Consider the following 23,431-nt stretch of genomic DNA (forward strand, 5'->3'; position numbering starts at 1 on the left):
AATGAATGAGAGAGGCAACATTACTGCGGATCCTGAAGAAATTTTAAAAATTCTAAGAGGATACTATGAACAACTGTATGCCAACAAACTAGATAATTTAGAGGAAATGGACAATTTCCTGGAAACATATGAGCACCTAGACTGATCAGAGAAGAAACAGAAGACCTCAACCAACCAATCACAAGCAAAGACATCCAATCAGTCATCAAAAAACTTCCCACAAATAAATGCCCAGGGCCAGATGGCTTCACAGGGGAATTCTACCAAACTTTCCAAAAAGAACTCACACCAATCTTGCTTAAACTCTTTCAAAACATTGAAGAAAATGGAACACTACCTAATACATTTTCTGAAGCTAACATCACTCTAATACCAAAACCTGGTAAAGATGCTACAAGAAAGGAAAACTACAGGCCAATCTCCCTAATGAATATAGATGCAAAAATTCTCAATAAAATACTCGCAAATTGAATCCAAAGACACATTTAAAAAATTATACACCATGACCAACTGGGGTTCATTCCAGGCATGCAAGGATGGTTCATTATAAGAAAATCAATCAATGTAATACAAATGTAATAAAAATTAAAAGGGAAAAATCAAATGATCATCTCAATAGATGCTGAAGAGGCATTTGACAAAATCCAACATCCTTTTTTGATAAAAACACTTCAAAAGGTAGGAATTGAAGAAAACTTCCTCAATATGATAAAGGGCATATATGAAAAACCCACAACTAGCATAGTACTCAATGGTGAGAGACTAAAAGGCTTCCCTCTAAGATCAGGAATGAGACAAGGATGCCAGCTGTCACCACTGTTATTCAACATTGTGCTACAAGTGCTAGCCAGAGCAATCTAGCAAGACAAAGAAATAAAAGGCATCCAAATTGGAAAGAAAGAAATAAAACTGTCATTGTTTGCAGATGATGTGACCTTATATCTGGAAAACCCTGAGAAATCTATGACACAGCTACCTGAGCTAATAAATTTAGCAAAGTTGCGGGATACAAGATTAATGCACATAAGTCAGTAATGTTCCTATACACTAGACATGACTGAACTGAAGAGACACTCAAGAAAAAGATAACATTTTCAAAAATCAAGTACCTAGGAATAAACTTAACCAAAGATGTAAAAGACCTATACAAAGAATACTACATAACTTTACAAAAAGAAATAGAAGGGGACCTAAAAAGATTGAAAAATATTCTGTGTTCATGGATAGAAAGGCTAAATGTCATTAAGATGTCAATTCTACCCAAACTCATCTACAGATTCAATGCAATCCCTATCAAAATTCCAACAACCTACTTTGCAGACTTGGAAAAGCTAGTTATCAAATTTATCTGGAAGGGGAAGATGCCTTGAATTTCTAAAAACATTCTAAAAAAAGAAAAATGAAGTGGGAGGACTTACACTCCCTGACTTTGAAGCTTATTATAAGGCCACAGTAGTCAAAACAGCATTGTACTGGCACAAAGATAGACATACTGATCAATGGAATCGAATTGAAAATTCACTGATAAACCCTCAGATCTATAGTCGACTGATCTTTGATAAGGCCCCCAAAACCACTGAACTGGACATAACAGTCTTTACAACAAATGGGGCTGGGAGAGCTGGATATCCATATCCAGAAGAATGAAAGAGGACCTCTACCTCATACCCTACACAAAAATTAACTCAAAATGGATTAAAGACCTCAACATAAGAGACAGTACCATAAAACTCCTAGAAGATAATGTAGGGAAACATCTTTAGGACCTTGTATTAGGAGGTAACTTCCTAGACCTTACACCCAAAGCACAAGCAAAGGAAAAATAGATAAATGGAACCTCCTCAAACTTAAAACCTGTACCTCAAAGGAATTTGTCAAAAAGGTGAAGAGGCAGCCAACTCAATGGGAAAATATATTTGGAAACCATGTATCTGACAAAAGATTGATATCTTGCATATATAAAGAAATCCTACAACTCAACAATAGTACAGATAGCCCATTATAAAATGGGCAAAAGATATGAAAAGACAGTTCTCTGAAGAGGAAATACAAATGGCCAAAAAAACACATGAAAAAATGTTTAGCTTCACTAGCTATTAGGGAGATATCATCTCACACCAATTAGATTAGCTGCCATTAAACAAACAGGAAACTACAAATGCTGGAGAGGATGTGGAGAAATTGGAACTCTTATTCATTGTTGGTGGGGCTGTATAATGGTACAGCCACTCTGGAGGATAGTCTGGCGGTTCCTTAGAAAAGTAGATATAGATTTACCCTTCGATCTAGCAATTGTACTTTTTGGTATATACCCAGAAGATGTGAAAGCAGTGAAACAAACAGATATCTGCACGCCAATGTTCATAGCAGCAATATTCACAATTGTCAAGAGAAGGAAATACCCCAAATGTCCTTCAACAGATGAGAGGATAAATAAAATGTGGTATATACACACGACGGAATACTACGCAGCAGTAAGAAGGAATGAGGTAATGATACTTAAGACAACATGGATGAATCTTGAAGACATAATGCTGAGTGAAATAAGACAGGCACAAAAAGAGAAATATTATATTTTACCACCAATGTGAACACTGAAAAATGTAAAATGAATGGTTTATAATGTAGAATATAGGGGATATAGGTATAGACAGCAAATAGGGAAGGGGGAATGATACTCTGATAAGAACAGATAAGTTATCATGGGTAAACTTAATGTTCTGGGAATGCTCAGGAATGACTGTTTTGTTAATTTCTGGGGGAAATGGTAGGAACAAGTTCACAGAAATGTAGTTATTTTAGGTTACTTGTTTTTCTTATTCCTTTGCTGGGTTATAGTCTAAGTATTCTCTTGGGGAAGAGTAGGAACATGTTGGAAGTAATGTAGTCATAGATTATTAGTTTTTTCTTATTTCTTTATTTTGCTTTTGTTTGGAATTTTTTTTTATTGTCTGTTTCTTTAAATTTTCTGATAAATTTAATTGAAAAAAGAAAGTTCATGTTTCTGACTGGCATTTAGTGTTGACAATGCATGCAAGAACACAGGATCCACTCCAATTTAAAAGCAGGTAACAAAATTCATGCAGTGAGCTTCAGTTTACAAAGGGGATGCAGAATAGCTCAAAAAATTTACATAAGGAGAATCTAATAACCCACAGAAGTGTGCTACATTTCCTGTTGAAACAAAAAATTTCTCTAGTCACTCTCCTTTTGGTCAAAGACAACCTGAAAAAGATTATTCTTCATGATATAATAAGTCTGGTTTCGTTAAATTTGGCCTGATTATTTACACAGGTGCAGCAAGAATGGCAATGTACCATATAGACCTTTTTAAGTTTGCCTTGCTGGTAGTTTTCATAAGGAACCTCTCATTGGACTTTTCAAAGCCTTTCTAGGCTAGGAAGCCATGCCAAAAACTTGACACCTGGAGAACCTATAGATTAGGGTGAATTCCTCTTTCTCATGGTCTCCAAAGAATCATATGGTTCCTATACTTGCCAGAATGTAGCTTTTTTATTGATCTGCAAGGCTGGGAACCATGCAGCCTGGTACCAGACAGGTTTTCTAAGAGGCTTTTCTAAACATTGGCTTCATAAAGTCAACATTCATTCCATAAATCTCTGTGGCTACGTCTAATTAAATGAGCATCATCCTCAAATATGACATTCCAGTCAAAGCTTTGGTTATATAACCATTGTCTCCAATTGTGTCTTGTTAACAAGGAGGACACTTTCTGATTGACCTATGCAAATAATTATTTTACCATAAAAATAAGAATATTCAATAAGAGTTTCTAAATTTTGGAAGGTCCAGGCAGGGAGAAAAAGATGAATGATTTATGAATTATAGATAGGTTAATGGAAAAGAGTAAGGGATTTCTTGTATATAGAAAAATAGAATATTAAGACAACAGCAATAATCCAAACAGAACTATAATTCTTAACAGTTCATTCAGTACTAGGTAATTAGTCCTTGACCAATCAATCTTGTGTTAGCAATCTCATGAACTAGAATTCTAGTTCTAGAATTCATAAGAATTCTGGAATCTTGACTCAGTCTAGTGGTATAATCTCCAAGTTATTTAAGTAATGTCATCATAAACCCATGCCTCAAAGCACTTGGCATAGTACTTCCCATGGGTCTCTGAGACAGTCCCTTTTGTTGAACATGATGCAGTGTGGCCTGTAGCTGATTCCAAGTGTTTTCTGTGAATTATCGGGATAAAAATTGTCTGTAGATGGCAAAATAAAAAAAAAAAAAAGCCTAGCACAATTGAAATAACTGTAGAGTCTACCATAATAATGAAATTTTAGAAAAAGACTAATTTGACTACATATGGTATGTTTGTTTAAAAAAGTCTCTTTACAGCCACATTGAATAGAATATTAAAGACAACTTAATTACATAAATAAAGAATAACAAGTTAACATATTTGGCATTTTTTATACTTGCTATTTTGATACATAGGTAATGGCTTATATTTTTTTAATTCAACAACTGCTGGATGCAAGGTGCAATAGATAGAAGCCCAAGAACAGATATATTCTCTTTAAGGAATTCATACATGAATATATAAGCTTACAATATTAGGAAACCCAAATGTTTAATGAAAATACACATTTCCCAGAAGATAACATGATTTAATGAAATGTTATTATGCAGTTATAGTGTTTTTTAAAGAAATGATCTGGAAATTTTGTAAAATATTTATTTTACATCCAAACAATGTTTGACTGAAAAAATAAATATTTTAGTTATCTATTTATCAAATCCAGAAATGTATAATTTTAACTATTATATTCATCAATGTGATGAATTGTCCAAATTAATTATCAAATCCTAATTTAATACTGCTTCATAAATTATGAATTTTGAACTTCTGAAGTCCATGTATTTCTTAAATTCTGGCATTACTCCACAATAATCAAAATGTAAAACCTCAGAATTATTAGACTACATAAAGAGAAAAATTCAAATTACAACAAATAATATTTCTTAAACTTTTCCATAAAAACCCTTTAAGGAATGAACAGGATTTTCTCATTCAGTTAGGATGGTTTAATATTTTCAGTAAGGTGACCAATCTTTTTGTAGATGCTGTCATGTTTATAGTAGTTAGTGCTCATGAGCAGGCAATCGACTGTCTGTGGGTCCACCTAGAAGGATCTGTGATGTAAATTTAAAATATTTTACTATATGATATTATATTTAGATAACATTTAATAATGAACACAACTAAACATGAATATTCATGAATATGCTCATAGGTGAGGAAATGAAAGATACATAATCTATATTTTTATAAGTTACATTTGGAAATGTTGCTAATAATTTTAAACATGACATTTTCAGATAATTAAACCCTCCCTCAATTCATGGGCAACAAAGTCCAAAAAATTGAAATTCTAATTGCTTCCATAAGATGTCAGTATTTATATGCAATACCTTCTGGAGAAGATAATGATGAAGGAAAAAAGTGGGGGTGGGTTCCATATGATTGACCTTTGCTTTGTTTTATTTCCATTGTTGCTAATTTTGCATAAAGATAGTTGCATAACACCCTTTTCCTAAATATGAAGTATAACAGGACACATTAGCATGTGTCATTGGTCAATGAGAGAATTTTGTCATTTAATCCTTATGTCATATTAACATTTTTAATGGATACCAACTCTTATTTTTTAATAGACTATATTTTAGTGTTGACAGCATAAATGTGAAATATAATTTTTATTCATTTAATTATTCATTTAATAATTTTCAAATTTTTCAATTCTCATAAATTGTTTTTAAATAGATTTGTGTAAAGTAGCAAGAAAAATCATGTTCACTTAGTTCTCTGGCTTACTTAGACCAGCAGGTTATAATCCTGGTCTGCATGTTTTGCCTGTTTTTCTTCTTGTTTCTATTGGGCAAAGGAAGAGTCTGCATCAAGTTCTGCACATGTTCTTGGATAGATTCTTAAATTATGTATGATTAAAGCAGCTTTAAGAGATAAAATGATTAAAAGTTTAAAAATGCTTACTAATGTACTGTATTTGAAAGTATATTACTCAGTCCTTCCTCTATAGAACAGAATTCAGGACTAAGTGAACTATTACTGAAAATACTCGGATAACTTTATTAGAGTAGCTACATCTGTATAACAAAGTTGAACTTACTACTTTCTTTAACAATGTTTTTCTCCAAAATTGATGAAGAATATTAGTTTTAAATCTACACTTAGCAGGACAAACACTGAAAACTAAAAATCTCTTTACTGTTGGATCCACTTCATCCTTCAATTCAGGATTCATGAATCCTGACACAGTAAAAGAAGTAGTAGTGTTTGCCTATAGGCAAAGGAGGTCCTTGAAAACAACACTTGTACAATCTGGTTATTCTTCCAAAAAAAGGAATAAATAAGATTTTCAGGGTTTCAAGCCAGATTTGCCTGATGGCCCATTATATGTATTTATAATTTCTCTTACTCTAGCAAATAATAGGAAAAAGAGAACAAGTGAGGAGAAATATGAAAAACTGTAATATATTAAATTGTAAATATAGTCTTGTGCAATTTAATGTGCAAACAATATACAAGTATTACCGTGAGGCTGGCTTTTGATAAAATCCTTATGAAGGCCACTGATAAAAGACGGGAACTTTCAAAACCCACTCCTCAGTTTAAAACAGCGAGGGCTCCAACCACCACCACTTTATTTATTTATTAGTTTTTATTTTTATTTTCTTCACCACCCACTTTAAACAGATCAGTTCCACTTTTTTTCTATTTCATATTGTGCATAAGATTTCTTTTTTAAACTTCCTGACTTACAGAAAATTTATTTACCTGATCCATTTTTAGTGACTTGGATGAAATCATCCTCATCTTCATCCTCATCACAGCTATCACAGTTTAATTGTTGGAGATTTGTTTCTGACTGGCTTTCCGCTTGATTTACATCATTCTGCTTATTGACACTCCGAAGGGCAACGAGACGATGATGTATTGCTGCATACAGATATCCTGTATCCTTGGCACTGGCCTGCATGAGGAAAATTAAGTTATGAATATAATTAGCTTACTAACGTTAGCCACATTTTTCATATTTTTAATCATTCACTAATAATAAGCAAGTAAATTATGTGGCATAAACCTAGAATGTAAATAAGTGTTAAGAACTCTAAAAGCTAAGAGGTAAAATGCCAATTCATCTTGAACCAAATTGCATCTAAAGTGAATAATTTCATAAAAGGTCTCAATTTGTGCATTTTAGATTGATAAATGAAATTTTGTGATTTAAAAGTTTTTATTTGAATTTAGGTTTGTTTCTGTAGATGGTAGTATGACCATTCATAGAGTATAAAAATGCTCTGTCTTAATCCCACAGTCATGGATATGAACACTTATCTTCCCCTTCAATTTCCACCATAAACTATGAAGAATAAAGACCAAAAGAAAAGAGACAAAAAGCCAATGGGCAGGGAAACAAAAACTTAGGAAGAAAAAATTTGCTTAAGTATTTTTAGAATGTAAGCTCTTTGAGGAGTAGAGTTTCGGGGGCATGATAAAGTACTCTTAGTATGCACTGGAGAGAAAATCCATAATTGACTAATGGCATATTATATGGCCTGTAAGAGGAAGTCTCTTCAGTTTTACAACTTGCCATCCACAGGACATAAGATCAAAATCATTAATTAATCTTTGACCAGTACAAAATGCAATGTGGCAAAGAAAGACTGATTTTCACTGTAGAAAACTATAGAATAAGGGGTTAAAAGAATTCCATTTCCTTTGCCTAACTTTACTTAGACATACTCTCCAAGCTACATAGCTCTATGGGGAAGTGTTCTAGTTTTCTAGTTTTGCTAATGCTGCCAGAATGCAAAACACCAGAGATGGATTGGGTTTTATAAAAGGTGGTTTATTTGGTTACACAGTTACAGTCTTAAGGCCATAAAATGTCCAAGGTAACACATCAGCAATAGGGTACCTTCACTGGAGGATGGCCAGTAGTGTCCCTCTGTTAGCTGGGAAGGCAAGTGGCTGGCCTCTGCTCCAAAGTTCTGGTTTCAGAATGGCTTTCTCCCAGGATGTTCCTCTCTAGGCTGCAATTCCTCAAAAATGTCACTCTTAGTTGCACTTGGGATATTTGTCCTCTCTCAGCTTCTCTGGAGCAAGAATCTGCTTTCAACGGCTGTCTTCAAGAATCTGCAGCTCTGTGCTTTCTTCAAAGCATCCCTCTTGGCTGTAGCAGCTTGCTCCTTCTGTCTGAGCTTATATACTGCTTCAGTAATCAAGGCCCCCCCCCAATGGGTGGGGCCACTCCTCCATGGAAATTATCTCATCAGAGTCATCACCCACAGCTGGGTGGAGCGCATCTCCACAGAAACACTCAAAGAATTACAATCTAGTCAACACTGATAATGTCTGCCCACACAAGATTACATCAAAGATAATGGCGTTTGGGGGACACAATACATTCAAAGTGGCACAGGAAGCTAAGTTTATGAGAGAAGTCTATGATATTGCACTTTAAGCACATCAGACGTCCTTGCTTCTAATACTTTTCTATGCTATTTTTATGGTTGCTATTACATAGAAAAGATGGTAACAATAACTAACATTGATTGGTATAACATTTAGTTTTATCATATTCTTTTTTTTTATTTGATTCTTAAAATAAAAACAAGGGTTGATTATTCACTCCATTTACCTTAGCAAAAGCATGTAGCACAGGTATTCAATATATACTGGGTTCCCACCTTCCTTTATAGATGAGGAAATTATGGATTAGAGAAGTAAAATGACTTGCCTGAGTTTGCACAGCTAGTCAGCAAATTGGCTGGGACTTGAATCCCAGATTTTCTGTCATCAAGATCAGTGCTCCTGAGGTGATATACCAGTAGTTTACATTTTTGCATCTTTTCACAATTTCAACGCATATCTGGGAAAATTTTTTTCCTTGCCAACACTTGAGCTATCTTTCTATCAAACATTGCAAAGCCAAGAACTAAGGGTTGAATCAATTACCCGCCAACTAATTTTGGGAGTCGGGCCTTCCATTATATTTTTTCATTTGCATGTTAATGGGTTGCCTCAGTTACCTCTAACTATAAATTAAATAAAATATTTGGGCTTCTCATTTGTATTAGATAGTGCAGAGTACATGTTAGATGTCTGTTGACTTGACTAATAAATTTTTTTACATTATGTGCAACGGTGTAATTTTCATTAATAAGTTGTTTACATTAATAACAGTTATTGGAAGAGTTTTTATAATTGAAATATAAATACTATTATGCTATTTGACTTTCTAGCATTCAATTTTAAATATCCCTTTCACTGGTCAGTATGATTCCTTTTGCCAGACTTATTCAGATGTTTTCTGTCAAGAAATTCAGAACAAGATATTAAAAATAAAATTACCATGATATATTTTTTTGAACAACAAATTGAAGATGCTTAAATTACAATGTCTGGTAAATATCATAATAAAGTGCTGGTGAGAATGAAAGTTGGTCCAGTCTTTTTGGAGAGTAATTTCCCAAGACAAGTCAAAAGTTCTCCCAAGCACCCCTGAGGAACTGGGGAAAAATGCAGAAATGTTGGACCTCCCCACTCGGGTTATTACTGATAATCTCACAAACTTTGAGGACTAACAATTTAGTAGGATGAGCCCTCAATCTTGGGGCTTGCCCTTATGAAGCTTACTACTGCTAAAGGAGAGGTTGAGCCTATTTATAATTGTGCCTACGAGTCTCCCACAAAGAACCTCTTTGTTGCTCAGATGTGGCCTCTCTCTCTCTTTAAGCCCACGGGGCAGGTGAACTCACTGCCCTCCCCACTACATGTGACATGACTCCCAGGGATGGAAATTTCCCTGGCAACATGGGGCATGGCTCCCAGGGATGAGCCTGGACCTGGCATCGTGGGACTGAGAAAATCTTCTTGACCAAAAGGGGGAAGAGAAATGGAGTAAAATACAGTTTCAGTGGCTGAGAGATTTCAAATGGAATTGAGAGGTCACTCCGGAGGCATTCTTATGCGCTACATAGATACCCTCTTTAGTTTCTAGTGTATTGGAATAGCCAGAAGGAAATACCTGAAACTGTCAAACTGCAACTCAGTAGCCTTGTTCTTGAAGACGATTGTATAACTATGTAGCTTACGTGGTGTGACCGTATGATTGTGAAAACCTTGTGGCTCATACTCCCTTTATCCAGTGTATGGATGAATGAGTAGAAAAATGGGGACACAAACTAAAGAATGGGGTGGGATGGGGGGTTGGGATGTTTTAGGTGTTCTTTTTTACTTTTATTTTTATTTCTTTTGGAATAAGGAAAATGTTCAAAAATTGATTCTGGTGGTGAATACACAACTATATGATGGTACTATGAATAATTGATTGTGAATGGTTGTAGGGTGTGTGAATATATCTCAATAAAACTGTATTTAAAAAAAGTTTAACATGGGTATTCATAGAAAATTCCTTGCAGCTTGGTTTATAATAGTGAAACACAGTAAATTACCTAAACATATAACAAAGTGGGATTAACAGAACAAATTATGATACATAATCAAATTCTTTTCAACTTCTAAAATAATTTTTGAAGAATACAATACTATTAAATGTCATTAAAAGACTCATTTCCATTGATAAATGAAATAGAGGCTAACATATGTGTGTTTCACATTCAAATGGTAGCTATTTAATCTTTCCAACAGCCTTATAAGGTATAGTGTTATCATACGCATTTTGCAGATGAATAAAATGATGTAAGATAAGGGTAAGTAATTTGCTGAAGAATATACAGTATATACAGTATGGTACAAATACATGTGTATATATATTTATGCACATACATGTACAAACACATGCACACATACATAATATATATATATATATATATATAATATAGTAGGAGATGAAATGTTAATAGTGACCATCACTGGGGGTGAAATTTCGGGTTATATTTATTGCATTTGGTTTGCTTATCTCTATTTTATAAATATCCTACAATTTAAAAATACATATATTTTAAAAATCAGCATGGGTCAGAACTGAACAGAGTATATCATGGTTAACAGTCTCAGTCTCATTCTCTGGCACGTTGCTTTATTAACTCAAAACCAGTAGGGACCAAACCTGACAGCATATCAAGTAGTCTTCCTAAACGGTAAACAGGGCTTGGACATCATCTTACACTTAACATCTTAATACCCAATATCACTTACACCTAACAGTGCACTTACTGGTAATTAATAAAACATTTGGCTTTTCATCAATGGCCACTTCCCATCTTTACCATTATTATATGGGAACCAATTTACTTATATTGCACTTTCTGCCAGGGTCACTTGGGCACTCAGTCTTGTACCGTCTTAGAGTCCCAGACCTGGGGAAAACCCAATTTTGTTTTGTTTTGTTTTTTTCTTCCTTATTTCTGCCAGCTCTGTCTCTTGTTTTTGGGTCTTGTATTTGAGGTCAAGTATTCTTGCTGCTGAGAACAGCTAAAGCTGTGCTCCCATCTTGTTACCTTGGAGACTGATTCATGCCCAGAATTGGAATTTGCTGTTATCCCCTGGACTCTTTTTTTTAACTTGCCCGGTGTTTTTCCATTCCTTACTGGTTCCTTTCCAATGATCTCAAGCCTTCTCACTCTCAGCCTGTAGCATAACCATCAGGCTGTAGATTCTGCTGACCCTCCTCTTGGGAGCCATTCTTGACAAGTCACTTTGGTAACTTAGTAAAATTGTTGATATCATTTCAATAGTAAAGAAAATGGTAGTGGTTTAAGGTTATATATCATACAAATGTCTTGGGAGAGGTACCAATTGATTACTATAGACTTGGGATTAATCTTTGAATTTCATATAAAATGTAGGCCTTTATATTAGACTGTAAACAACCATAATGTATGGCTGGGTTACTGCAAATGTTACAGGTCCTTGTAATAAAATGGAAGAAAAAAATTAATAATTGCAGAGATCTAGAAATAAAGTAGGGTAATTCCCTATCACTGGGATTTTTTTTACTTACCTGAATTAAAAATACTTTGATGCTATAGCCTTCCAAATCAGTAGCTGTTATTAGTATATTTTTATGGTTTGCTCTTTGTATCTCCATTTGAGCCCAGAGTTTGCTATTGAGAATCAGCCTCAGGCTGCCTTGATTGCGCATAACTAAAATAGGAAGGTGAATTTATTAGAATTCAGAAAAGTTCGTTCTTTAAACTTCCAACAGAGTTTGCCATATTTGAAAGCATAGTAAATCTTATTTATCAGACAGTATTTTCCCTATTAAATTGTATTTTTGACTAGATTATAACTTGGTTTTCAAATTGTATTTGGACTTCATTATGTTGGGGACTTTTTTTTAGCTTAAATTTTTTACTATGACATTTTGAAATGGTTAAAATTTTAGAACTCCTTTTAAGACCTAGAGGTTGAAGAATATTTATGAAAGAATTGTTTACAATAGAGAAAACTGAAACCAAAGCCTTAAGTGAGCAAAAAAAAAAAAAAAGGAATTGGTTAAATGAATTTTGAAGCAGCCGTTCAAGAGAATATGCACCCTGGGAATTGTATATGTGAATTATAGTGTTTGTTCAAGGATGTGTGCAGCTAGTTCTCATATGTTCAGAAGACAGAGCAATAGACGATGGATGATAGATAGGGACGGAAAGAAATAGCTGTGTGACAGCATGTTAAAGTTGGTGGATTGCGGTATCATGGGAGGGGGGTCAGGGTATGCTGGAGTTCTGTGTATGGAGTTTGTATTGTTTTTGCAACTGTTCCTATAACTTTGAATTTATTTCAAAATTAAAAAAAAAAAGAGAATATGTACCCATTAAGAATATTGATATTTATTGATGTATAAAGATGCTCATGGTATAATAGGTTTTAAAAAATCAGATTACAGAGCAACATGAATACCATTAATCATAAATTTTATGATATATGTATATTTTTACATATACAGATGAAGTCCAGAAAAATATATTCTGTTAACAGAGGCTAACTCAGGAAAGTAGGAATATGAGTGATTTTAATTCTTTTTCTTTTTGCTGATCCATATTTTCTGTTTTCTACAATGAATGTGTATTATCTGTACAATAAAAAGAAAAGTTGTGTTTGTATTTTTGTTTTTAGTTTTTGGCAGCCAGGGGAGTGGAGTTAAACCGCAGCAGATAACAAGTAGCACCTGGGAATATTTGTTTGGATTATTTAGAAATCTGTTTGCCAGTTCCAAAACTGAAGACACTGTTCCTATTCTCCTAATTTGAATTCTATCCCTCACCTAGTTCTTGAGCTTGATATCTGAAACTCAGTATGCATATACCTGGATCCAACCTGTACCTTCAAAGCTTTGGGCTCCCAACATTTACTTATATGCCCATACATCCTGCCTAGATCTCTGCCTGTGCTCACTTTGAGTTTGGGTCTCTGAACAAACAAAAGTGTGTCTTTTTGGATGCCAAAAACTCCTGTATCTTTCTGTTTGACTGACTCCCTTTTCTGATCATCACTCTGCCTACAGGTTTCAGCAATTCCATGACTTTTTCCCTTTGAAACTGGTCTTTTATCCCAACCTCCACACAATGTTTAGAATGTTAAAAAATGTTCAGGTGCAAGTATTCTCTTTTACAAAACCTATTTACACTTTACAAAATTATTTGCATCATTTTCCTTTAAATACTGAGATTACAATTTAGGTGTGCATTGGTCTCTGTTATAGGTGTTTACATGCATTCTCTTGTTGAATTCTCACAGCCATTTAGTGAGCCATGGACTACTATTATCTCCATTTTAAGTTTGATGTAACTAGGGAAGAGAGAGATTAAGTTACTTGTCCAAGGTCAGCAGTTTAGTAAGTGGTGAAATCAGAACTGGAACCCATGCAGTCTGAGATCCCAGCCCGCTTTAAACGGGAAGCTTCTCTATTACATTAAAAACAATATTGTTTTCAAATATCTGATTTACTGGTCATTTTATAACACATCTCCAGAAAGTGATGTGTATACATATTGGAAATTTGACCCTGAGAAGTCATGGCTTGTTTTACAAAATAAGCGTAATTCTTACTTAGTCTTGATTGTAATGTCCCACAGTCTCTACTTGCTGTGTCGTTCAGTCTTAAAGTTCCTCTGCCCTTTTCAGTCCAAGATTGGGTTGTTTTGTTGAATATAAAAAGCTTGCAGTTGACCTAGATGACAATTTTTTTGAATATCAAATATATATAAATTTTTTCAAAGTAAATTATTCCCTATGCTATAATTTTATATATGTCTAAACTTTTATCCGAATAACCTTTGTTAATAATTTATAAACTAACCAACTTTTAACATTTGTTTTAAAAAAACATATAATTTTAAAATATTTCAACATTTTAAAGTAAAAAGATGTGGAAAATGAAAAGTCTTCCTTTTGCCCCTGATTCCCATCTGCCAATTTCCAACTCCCCCTAAACATTTAATCAATTATTAATAATTTGATTATCCTTCCAGAAATGTCTGTGTATGTATGTTCCCCTATTTTTTTCCTACAAATGGTAGGATAGCATACATATCTTCCACATCTTGCATTTTTCATTTAACGATATATCTTTATATACCAACTTTTAAATTAAACAATGTTATTTGAAAGTAAAGGACTCGAACTATTTGCATGTTTAAAAAATTTCAAAGAATACGGCATGAAAACTAGGATGTGAGACTGCAGAATACCCCACTATAGATTAACATCTGTGGTTCTCAAATATTATTGTATATAAGAATCACCTAGACAGCTTGTGAAAAATGTAGCGTCTGAGGGCCTCACCTGTATCAATTACTTCAATAAGGGTGGGATAAAGAAACCTGATCCAAGAATTATGCTTTGAGACACAATTATTTAGAATAAAAGTGTCAGCAGTTCTTGGGGGAAGTGAAAAGGAAGGAGAAAGTGTGGTAGAAAAGCACATGGAGAAGGACAAAGGGAAACAAATTCATGCCTTGTGAAAATAATTGTTTTAGAAATTACATTACATATGCCTAGGAATACTACTCAGTATTCAAATCCTGTGTATGATACTGTATACACATCTATGAAATTTTTGATTTATATAAAATTCCAAACTCTAATGAAAAGAACATTCTCTTTATTATCTTGAACTGAAATCAAGTCTTGTCAATATTTTTAAAAATTTCAGCATAAGTTGAATTTTTAAATCATGTGATAACAGCACTGTTTAAAAAAGCAGAAGTGAAAAATATAAAACATAGGTCTAAGTTATTTTAAGACAAGGCCCTTGGCTGTCTTCTTCCTAAGGACTAATTCACATGACTCTAAGCAACAACACATTTTCCTGCAAATTGCACATCCAAATCTAGGACTACAACAAAATGTTTGTTTAATTGGGAAGGTTCCAACATTCATATTTAAGCAACTTGGTCTTCATAAAAATTATACTTCTGTCTTCCTTTTTAGAAGTGTCCCTGCTGATGGTAACTTTAGTTCATGTATGTAAGTGCTACCAGAAAGAGCAATAACATGGTACACAGACCTTTAACACATTATGTTCTGCTTCCTCCCCTGTTATAATATCAATTTTCTCCAGCAAGTATTTTGGTGACAGTTTGGAAGAGAAAGCAGCAGCTGATTCAATTAGGGATGTATTTTTAAGAGAATCTGTTCCTAAAAGAAAATGGGAGAAAAAAACATGAGGACCCATTTTCTCTATTATGAACGTTGTCCATTGCCCCTGTTAACACTTATGTCTCCTTTGCCTTTTATAACAATAAATATTTCCGAAAAAAAATCAAACTGCTTGAGTTTAGGCAAAATCTCCTTATTGATTTCCCATTTCATTAAGTTAAAGTTTTTTCAAAGCTTATATTATGGAACTATCCTTATATGCTTAAATCTCTACCCCAAAATTTAAAACAGCAGGCTATTTTTTTTTTATTTTACAGATTTTAAACAAATGACATGAAAAACAGGAAACAAACAAATTGAATCAAATGTTTTTACTAATGAAATAATTCTTACTTGAATTTGGAGAGTTGTTAGGAAATTTCAGAGTAGATTTGAATGTTTTTTCCTTGGTATATGAATCATTCTCAGGTTGAGGCTGAGTGAAATTTTGAGTACGCTAAGTGGGGGAAAGAGATGCATTATTTAATTTTATACCTATATATTTTCATTAAGCCAAAATACACTTTTGTGCTTCTATTTGGTCACAGCAAACACAGCTGTTCTGTTTTTGTTTTGTGCTCCTTGTGGGCTGAAGAGGGAACTCTATTGTTAGAGGAGCTTTGTTCCAATCCTCAACAAGCAATCTAGTTACCACCAGCCTACTTCAGGTGGGATCCAGTCCCAGGGACAAGGGGAGAAGTTCTAGTGGCCCAAAAGAAGGTAGCTGCTGTTCCCTGCTACTGCTATACTAACCTGATGCCTAGAAGGAGGCATAGCTGTCATCTCTGTTTCAAGGTATTTCAGTATTCCTAGAAATTCACTCTTGCTATCACCTTCATGAAAAAAAAGTTACCTAGAGAACCCACTAGCTATCTTTTATTAGGATAAAAGAATCCTAATTTCCCCTCCAAGACAAATTCATGCCAACAATTACTCTGCATATGTGTTGCAATCAAAGTTTATAAGAAAAAAGAATGAGTAATTGCTGTGCCATTGGTGACGACATGTAGCCTCCTGCAGAACACGGAAAATGGAAAAGTGATATTTAAGCACTTATATCTTTTTCCTTATGAACTCAAAATTCTTCCACATTATTTAACTGGACACCAAGACATTCCATTAAAATTGGTAGAAATAGATATAATTATTTCCATTTTAAGGAAATAGAAACTAAAGCACAGAAAGTTTAATGACTTACCCTAAAGGCACATGGTCAGTGAGTGACCAAGCAAAGAGGGTATCCTGACCCCCAAATCATAAGGTTGGATTACAGGATTAACTAGTGCATGGTGTCTCCTTTAGCTTTTTATAACCACTTAGGTAGTTTTCAAGCCTGTACATATATTAGAATCACCTGAGGCCTAGATCTCAGCACAGAGATTCTGATCTAACTGGTCTGGGACGAGGACCAGGTATTAGAAGTCCTTTAATGGCTCACCAGATGATTTTAATATGCAGCCAAACTTGAGACCAATGTTTTACATACTGTAAGAACTCAATACATGTTTGGTAAATTGAGGTTAATGTTAAAGTTGACCTTGTGAGGGGAGGAAAGCATCTTATGTATATCTAACATCTTACAAAAGCTGTGGCCAATCTAATGCCAAATTAAGAAATAAATGATATGGAATACATATGCCTAAATATATTGTCTGGAATGCCTCCCTGGGGTTGATCCATTCTGATACAAATGCAAGCATGTGAGTCAACAGCTCTATATTGCTGGCATTGCCCTTCATCTTGGGAGTGACCAAAGGATGCTTCAAAACTAAAAAGTGATATGACTCTTGGAATTGGAGTCTAGCCTGAGGCAAGTCTGTAATAAAGTAGGTCTTTAAAATGACTGATTTGTGAAAGGCCTAAAAAATCTCAGAATATCTGGCCACATGAGTTGGGTTTTTTGTTAGCATGATCCCTAAAATAGGGTTTTAAATCTCTGCAGCCTCCTTGGGATTTTTCATATAACAAATAACCCTATAACAAGCTAGCTGCTTTGTACCTGTCTCAGTCATGAACCTGGTCCTGAGGCTCAGTGAAAGATGAAAAGGGTATGAAGAGGTGTTGGACCAGATGAAACCATATGTTTCCACAGCTTTCACGTTGCTGTATAATCCCCACTGTGGATTATAGCAACTGCCTCAGGCAGAAGGATGCTCAATATTAAATAAGGATGATAGTAGGAGAGAGAGGGTTTCCAATCAGCATGTATATCCTCCTGGGCAAGTCAAGCACTAGGATTTCCATCTTAAAACTAGTGCATACACCCAAAACTATAATAATGCTTTCAGTGTAGGAGAGTGGTGGTTAATGAGAATAAATTGGCAAATGATCAAAAGGCATCTTGCTAATGAAAAGTGCTTACTGAAAATTATATTAAAATATTGTTACTATTTGAATTTATGTAACTAATGCAGAGACTTCTGGGATTTCCTTGGGTATCTTTGGTTTAACACAAGTCAAAGTAATATTTAATATTTCACATCAGTAATAATGTTATAGTTATATGGTTCCTTTCCTGGATGGGTTCCTTGTCTCTTATATTCTAATAACTAGAACATGCTTCCTAGGGTAATATTTCCAGTCAAAGAAAGAAAATGTGCTTTTGAACCCAGGAGTTAAAAAGCAGACTGTAATTTATCATCATTTTAATTAATTTGCTTTCAAAATTGGAAATGACAACCCTCTATATAATAATAGAAGCATTTACCAAAATCTTACCAAAACTCTTTCTACCATGTTTTCTCCAAAAACAAAATCAGAACTGTAGCTTTTTAAAGAACATGTTTCTTCATTTGGTTGATATCTAAGGAAAAAAAAGAAGCATTCACTACTTAAAAATACTGATACTATCATTTTACACCCTAGGAGATGAAATAACCACATGATTTAATAGATTTGTATAAAACATAAAAACATCTGCTGCTAACTTTTGTTTATCTGAAATTAATGAAAAACAAAGGAAAAATGGAGAAAGGTGCTTCCAGGGATGATATTGTAGGTATTTAACAACTGTTACAGCATTGGCAGAGAACATTCCAAACAGGACTTGTGCCACTCACTGTACAGGCTGCATGCATGATTAGCCAAGGGTGCTGCTTGGCCTACCATTTTGTTTTTCCAGCAAGCCTCTCCAATTGCTATCTCCACTCTACGTTTTCCTATTGAGCCAATGTTTTTAGTAATCAGAAGACTCCAGGGCAAAAGCAAAGCCAACCTATGTCGTCAGTTATACTTGAATGTGCATTGGTTTAATTTGCATTTTTCTCCTAGAAACTTTTTTTTTTTAATGTTAAAAGTGGTTCACATAATGAGAAACTCAAAAGGCCTACATTGTAGGAAGATATGCTCAGCGTTCCCCATTGCATCCTGAATGTTCACAGTAGGCAAGGGCCACTTTGCCTGGGAAGGCCGTAGTTATGTAAATCAATTTATGTCCACAGCTAGCTTTAATATTCTTTCATGCCAAACATTTCTTTATCACTGGTAATACTAGTAAATATTAACACTTCACTTTGTGCATTTACAACACTTTCCATGTTGTCTCTCCAACCTAAGTCAATAAATAATGAACAATGCCGAAAATAGTTAAGAGGAAGAAAAAAAAAACCACAGAAAAGGAAGGAAAGGCTAATCTAATAAGCAGATGATTATTGCCTACTAAATAAAAGTTTAACCATACCTTTTGAAACATTCTTACTCAAGTCAAGGAAACAAGACACTCCAACATTAATACGATATTTAAATGTCAGAGATATTTTGAGAAGCATCTTAATTTTGTATTCTTTCTACAACCTCCTTTCAAACAGAAATCTTGGCAATTTATCTGTACAATGTCAGAAAATTATTTTCCATGAATGGTTAAAATGACAAAAGAAAACAAGAATGGAAAGACAAATCTTCCTTTTCCCACTATTAACTCACCCTACTGTTGAAGCACCTAAAAAATGCTGACCAGTAGGCAGCTGAACTGAGATTCTGGCACTTGGTAAATTCTCATTTAGCAAACAGGAACTCCCCTCAGAAACCTGGAGGAAAATAAATCCATCAAAAATTCATTTCAATTGCCTTACTATAACAGCATCAGACAAGGAAACAATAGTTACAGTTAAAGTGTCAAAAATTTCATTAATTTGATCAAAATTCTTACATAGCACGTCAAACGTCATCATTGAACAGACAAAATTCAGTGATAGGTATATCCGATTGGACTTTTCACCACTTGGGAAGAAGCATTTATTAACACTCTTAATAAGTTACTCAAGGAGAAATGTTTGCAAACAAGAGACTAAAATTTTCTCTTACTTCATTCTTTTAGGAAAAAAGTGCAAGGTATATATTAACAAATTTGACTTTTAAAATAGGAAAGGGAAGATTTCTAAATATTAGGCCAAGAAATATTAATCTACCTTGTGTCATCAAAATTTTAATCCACATTTTATAGTATATGCTGTCCTAAAATAAAATGTAATATTTTAACATTTTGGAAATTAGTCAGCATTTAAATTTTTTGTTTTAATTTAAAACAAATTAAACAGGCACTATTTTTTAAATGTATAAAAGTAAGAAATTTATCTTTATGTAATATAGTGATGATTACCAGATTATACTTAAATAAAAACCTTTAATAATATACTGATTTGAAATTTAAAACACTTTACTTTAAAAAAGCACTTATACCATGCAGAAATTATGAAATGATTTTTAAAATACAAACTGGGTCCCATGAAATCATATCTTACAAAGAAAAGTTTGGAATTATAAAAGTATTGGCAAATGGTGACAGAACTCATTCCTTCAGTTCACAGATAAAAAGAAAAGGTTGGGTGCTTTGTCCAAGGGTTCCAACATGGTAGCAGAGATAGGATTAGTACCAATCTGATTTTTTTTTTTAATGGAATCAATGAGATGTCTGGTATTTTTTACACTTCCATGAGCTACTATCCTTATGTTTAGTATGTGACCAACCCTCAACAGTTTAGCTGAAAACAAATGGCTGATGGAAAAATGACTCCCAAATTCAAGCCTACCCATACTATGTTCCATTCCTCCCAAGTGCCAGAAGACACAGAACTCTTAAAACTCTAACTACCTAGATACAACTAGGTTAGACACAGCTAGAACTATAACCAAACACATAACTACACGACCTGGCAAAATGAATGTCTCCTTTAAAAGGCCCACAATGAGTGATTCAGCCTCTAAATCACTGGAAGAGAGATTCTTACCTGTCTCCAGAGGTTTCCCACGCCCTGGAAATTACACTGGGTAGCTAGTGCCCTACTCCTTGTTATCCATGAAGATGGTTCTGGAGTGGATCCCTGGGGTGACCTAAGCCAGTGGGTGAAAACCCGGCGAAGCCACACTATGATATAGACAACCAGCTGGGGATGCAGAAAATCCCTGTCGGTTTTTTGCTATGGACTCCCGACACCTCCCCACCTCACTGCTTCGGGTATTCTGTGGGATCAGGGCACTGGAACAAGACACCCAGAGTTCACGACTGCATGGTGCTCAGCTTTACAACTTAGGAGAAACTATGGGATTTATTACAGGAAACAACTCTGCAATTAAAGAGGACATGTTTAATAAGAGGGCGGAGGAGGGGAGGAGGAGGAGGAGAGTTTGCTATCTAGTCCTGATGCTCCTCAAGCCCGCATCAGAACAGAACTGAGCTCCGGCAGACCCCGCAACAACCTAGGAAAAGAAGGATAGGGGATTGAGGTCAGTTCTACCATAGGGAGTTTTCTCACCTTATTTTTTGCATTATCTTTAGTCTTGCAGGATTCTAATACATTGTGTCCAAATGTTTCTTTTACTTTTTCACACCTTTGAGGTGGCTGCAAAATAGCAGGTCTTAAAACATGTTCAGAATGTTTCACAGGACCTTAAAAGAATAAAATAAGTCAATATGTTTTTTAGTGAAATGCTTATTCCACCTCATTTTTTTACTGTTACAATGCTTGTTTTCTAAAGTCATGATTAAAGAGGATCTGATGTAATTAAAGGCAAAATAGCCAATGAATTGCCACTTCCTGCCAAGCTTTTACCCAAGAATTACTCATTTTGACCAAGGGACCTGGCTTTCCAAGTATATTCCATCATGTTTTGTCATTCCGTCCCACCCGGAACACCCTCAACACACACATATGCATGGAGATTAAAGAATAGATGGTAAAATGTAAAATTTCTGAGGTTGCTGTGAAAGAGAAGCCACATACCTCGTTCTGCACTGCTCATATCACCATTCTTTTGCACAAGAGTTGATGTCATAAAAACATTGTTTTTCTTCACTGTAAGAAAAAAATATTAAAAAAAAATTTTTAAGTAGAGTAGAAACTGCGTCAGTTTCTACACCATTTGGGGTTTAACTGGTCTGTACTTAACTCACCAGTAGATGTCGCTATTGGAATTAACAGCTCAGTAGGCAGCGCACATTAGCGCACTGACTGTTTAAAACGCGTGACTGTCAGATGAGATTTGCTACATTTATAGTTGTGTTTTCTTTCAGAAATAGAAGTGAAAATTAGGTCACTAGCGGAAAAGGAAATCTGCTTTAGAATCATGAAATAGTGTACCAAGAGAAATTCTACAGATTATAAAATCTGAATTTATAATTAACCTGTGTGCATTAATGTGTTTTTTTTTTGTAGGCTATAAAATTGTTAGAAAATTCTGTTTTTTTCCACACACTGTAACCAGTATACCTGAAGAGAGATGTAGAGATGATCATTATGCTAGATTATTTTTCTCCGAAGTGTGTTGGTGGAGTATGACTATGGTTGTCACTGCAATTATAGGATTTCTTTATATTTCAAAGAAATTGCCTAGACTGCAAATTGCAGAAATAGTAACCTTTGAACATCCAGTTAATAGAAATGAGAAAAGAATAAGAATTGCTTCTATAAAGTAAATAACATATTTATAAATGTGGGGTTGGAATTGTTTCTCTAATTTGAATTTCAATTAAATGACTTTGTGATCTTTATTATAGAAAACCAACAAGGGGCTGTATCAATTTATACTATTTTTCTATCTTCCAGTAATACCAGCATTCTGCACAACATGGAAAGGTGCTTACTGACACCAATTTCTCCTTATTCTTTCTTTCCTCCTTTTTTTTTTTTCTTTTTTTGGTCCAAATTTTTAAATTAAAATGAATAGAAACAATTATCCAGATAACTTAAATCCATCCCTTTGGTTTATGCATAAATAAAACAGAGGACTCCTATCCCTCTTAATGTCTGTAAAGGCCTGTTGGGTTAGAAAGTGTCTCATCTGTGTCTGAAAGGTGCCTGTCACACTGTTGCTCAGTCTTGCTTAGAATTATGGATAAGAATATTGGTTTATTAATTTGGAAACTCAGTAGTTCCTTGGTAGATGGGGCCAATTAAAAAGGAAGTGAATATTTTGTATTTTTAATTTCTTACCGTCAAACTTAACTTATATCACGTACATTATCATGGAAAAGGTGTTGGTTGTTCAGTAGAAACAAAAACACATAAAAATACAAATCTTAATTTAATTTTAGAGGAAGTTCCAACCATTTCAAATATTTGATTATGATAAAATCATTTTATTTAGTGAAGTATTATGAATTTAAAATAAAAAGAAGTGATGTTTAATTAGTGAAAAGTTCAAATTGACTCATATCTAAACTTCTAAATCTAAAAATTTTAGAAAAAAAAATCTAAAGAATAGTTGTACTGTTTTGAATACTATAGAGATGGAAAATAAGTAAAATAAAGCAAGTTGTTTTACTTTATAGAGCTGCCC

The 23,431-nt window shown here is 34.2% G+C and overlaps 1 protein-coding gene across 2 annotated transcripts in view; it reads right to left on the minus strand.

The window, feature by feature from the left end:
* Window positions 1-2,930: 2,930 nt before the first annotated feature.
* Window positions 2,931-23,431, minus strand: part of RANBP3L (RAN binding protein 3 like) — a 54,589-nt gene continuing 34,088 nt past the window's right edge. For both annotated transcript variants that reach the window (XM_037799444.1, XM_037799443.1), the window contains exons 7-16: window positions 21,877-21,948; window positions 21,409-21,542; window positions 19,580-19,683; window positions 18,377-18,461; window positions 16,013-16,115; window positions 15,528-15,658; window positions 14,069-14,189; window positions 12,024-12,166; window positions 6,830-7,025; window positions 2,931-5,166 (exon numbers count right to left, since the gene is read on the minus strand). In XM_037799444.1, the coding sequence (XP_037655372.1) occupies window positions 5,123-5,166; window positions 6,830-7,025; window positions 12,024-12,166; window positions 14,069-14,189; window positions 15,528-15,658; window positions 16,013-16,115; window positions 18,377-18,461; window positions 19,580-19,683; window positions 21,409-21,542; window positions 21,877-21,948 (1,133 nt within the window). In that variant the 3' untranslated portion in view covers window positions 2,931-5,122. The remainder of the gene's footprint in view (window positions 5,167-6,829; window positions 7,026-12,023; window positions 12,167-14,068; window positions 14,190-15,527; window positions 15,659-16,012; window positions 16,116-18,376; window positions 18,462-19,579; window positions 19,684-21,408; window positions 21,543-21,876; window positions 21,949-23,431) is intronic.

The sequence above is a fragment of the Choloepus didactylus genome, chromosome 11 (assembly GCF_015220235.1).
Source record: "Choloepus didactylus isolate mChoDid1 chromosome 11, mChoDid1.pri, whole genome shotgun sequence".
NCBI classification, from domain to species: Eukaryota; Metazoa; Chordata; class Mammalia; order Pilosa; family Megalonychidae; genus Choloepus; species Choloepus didactylus.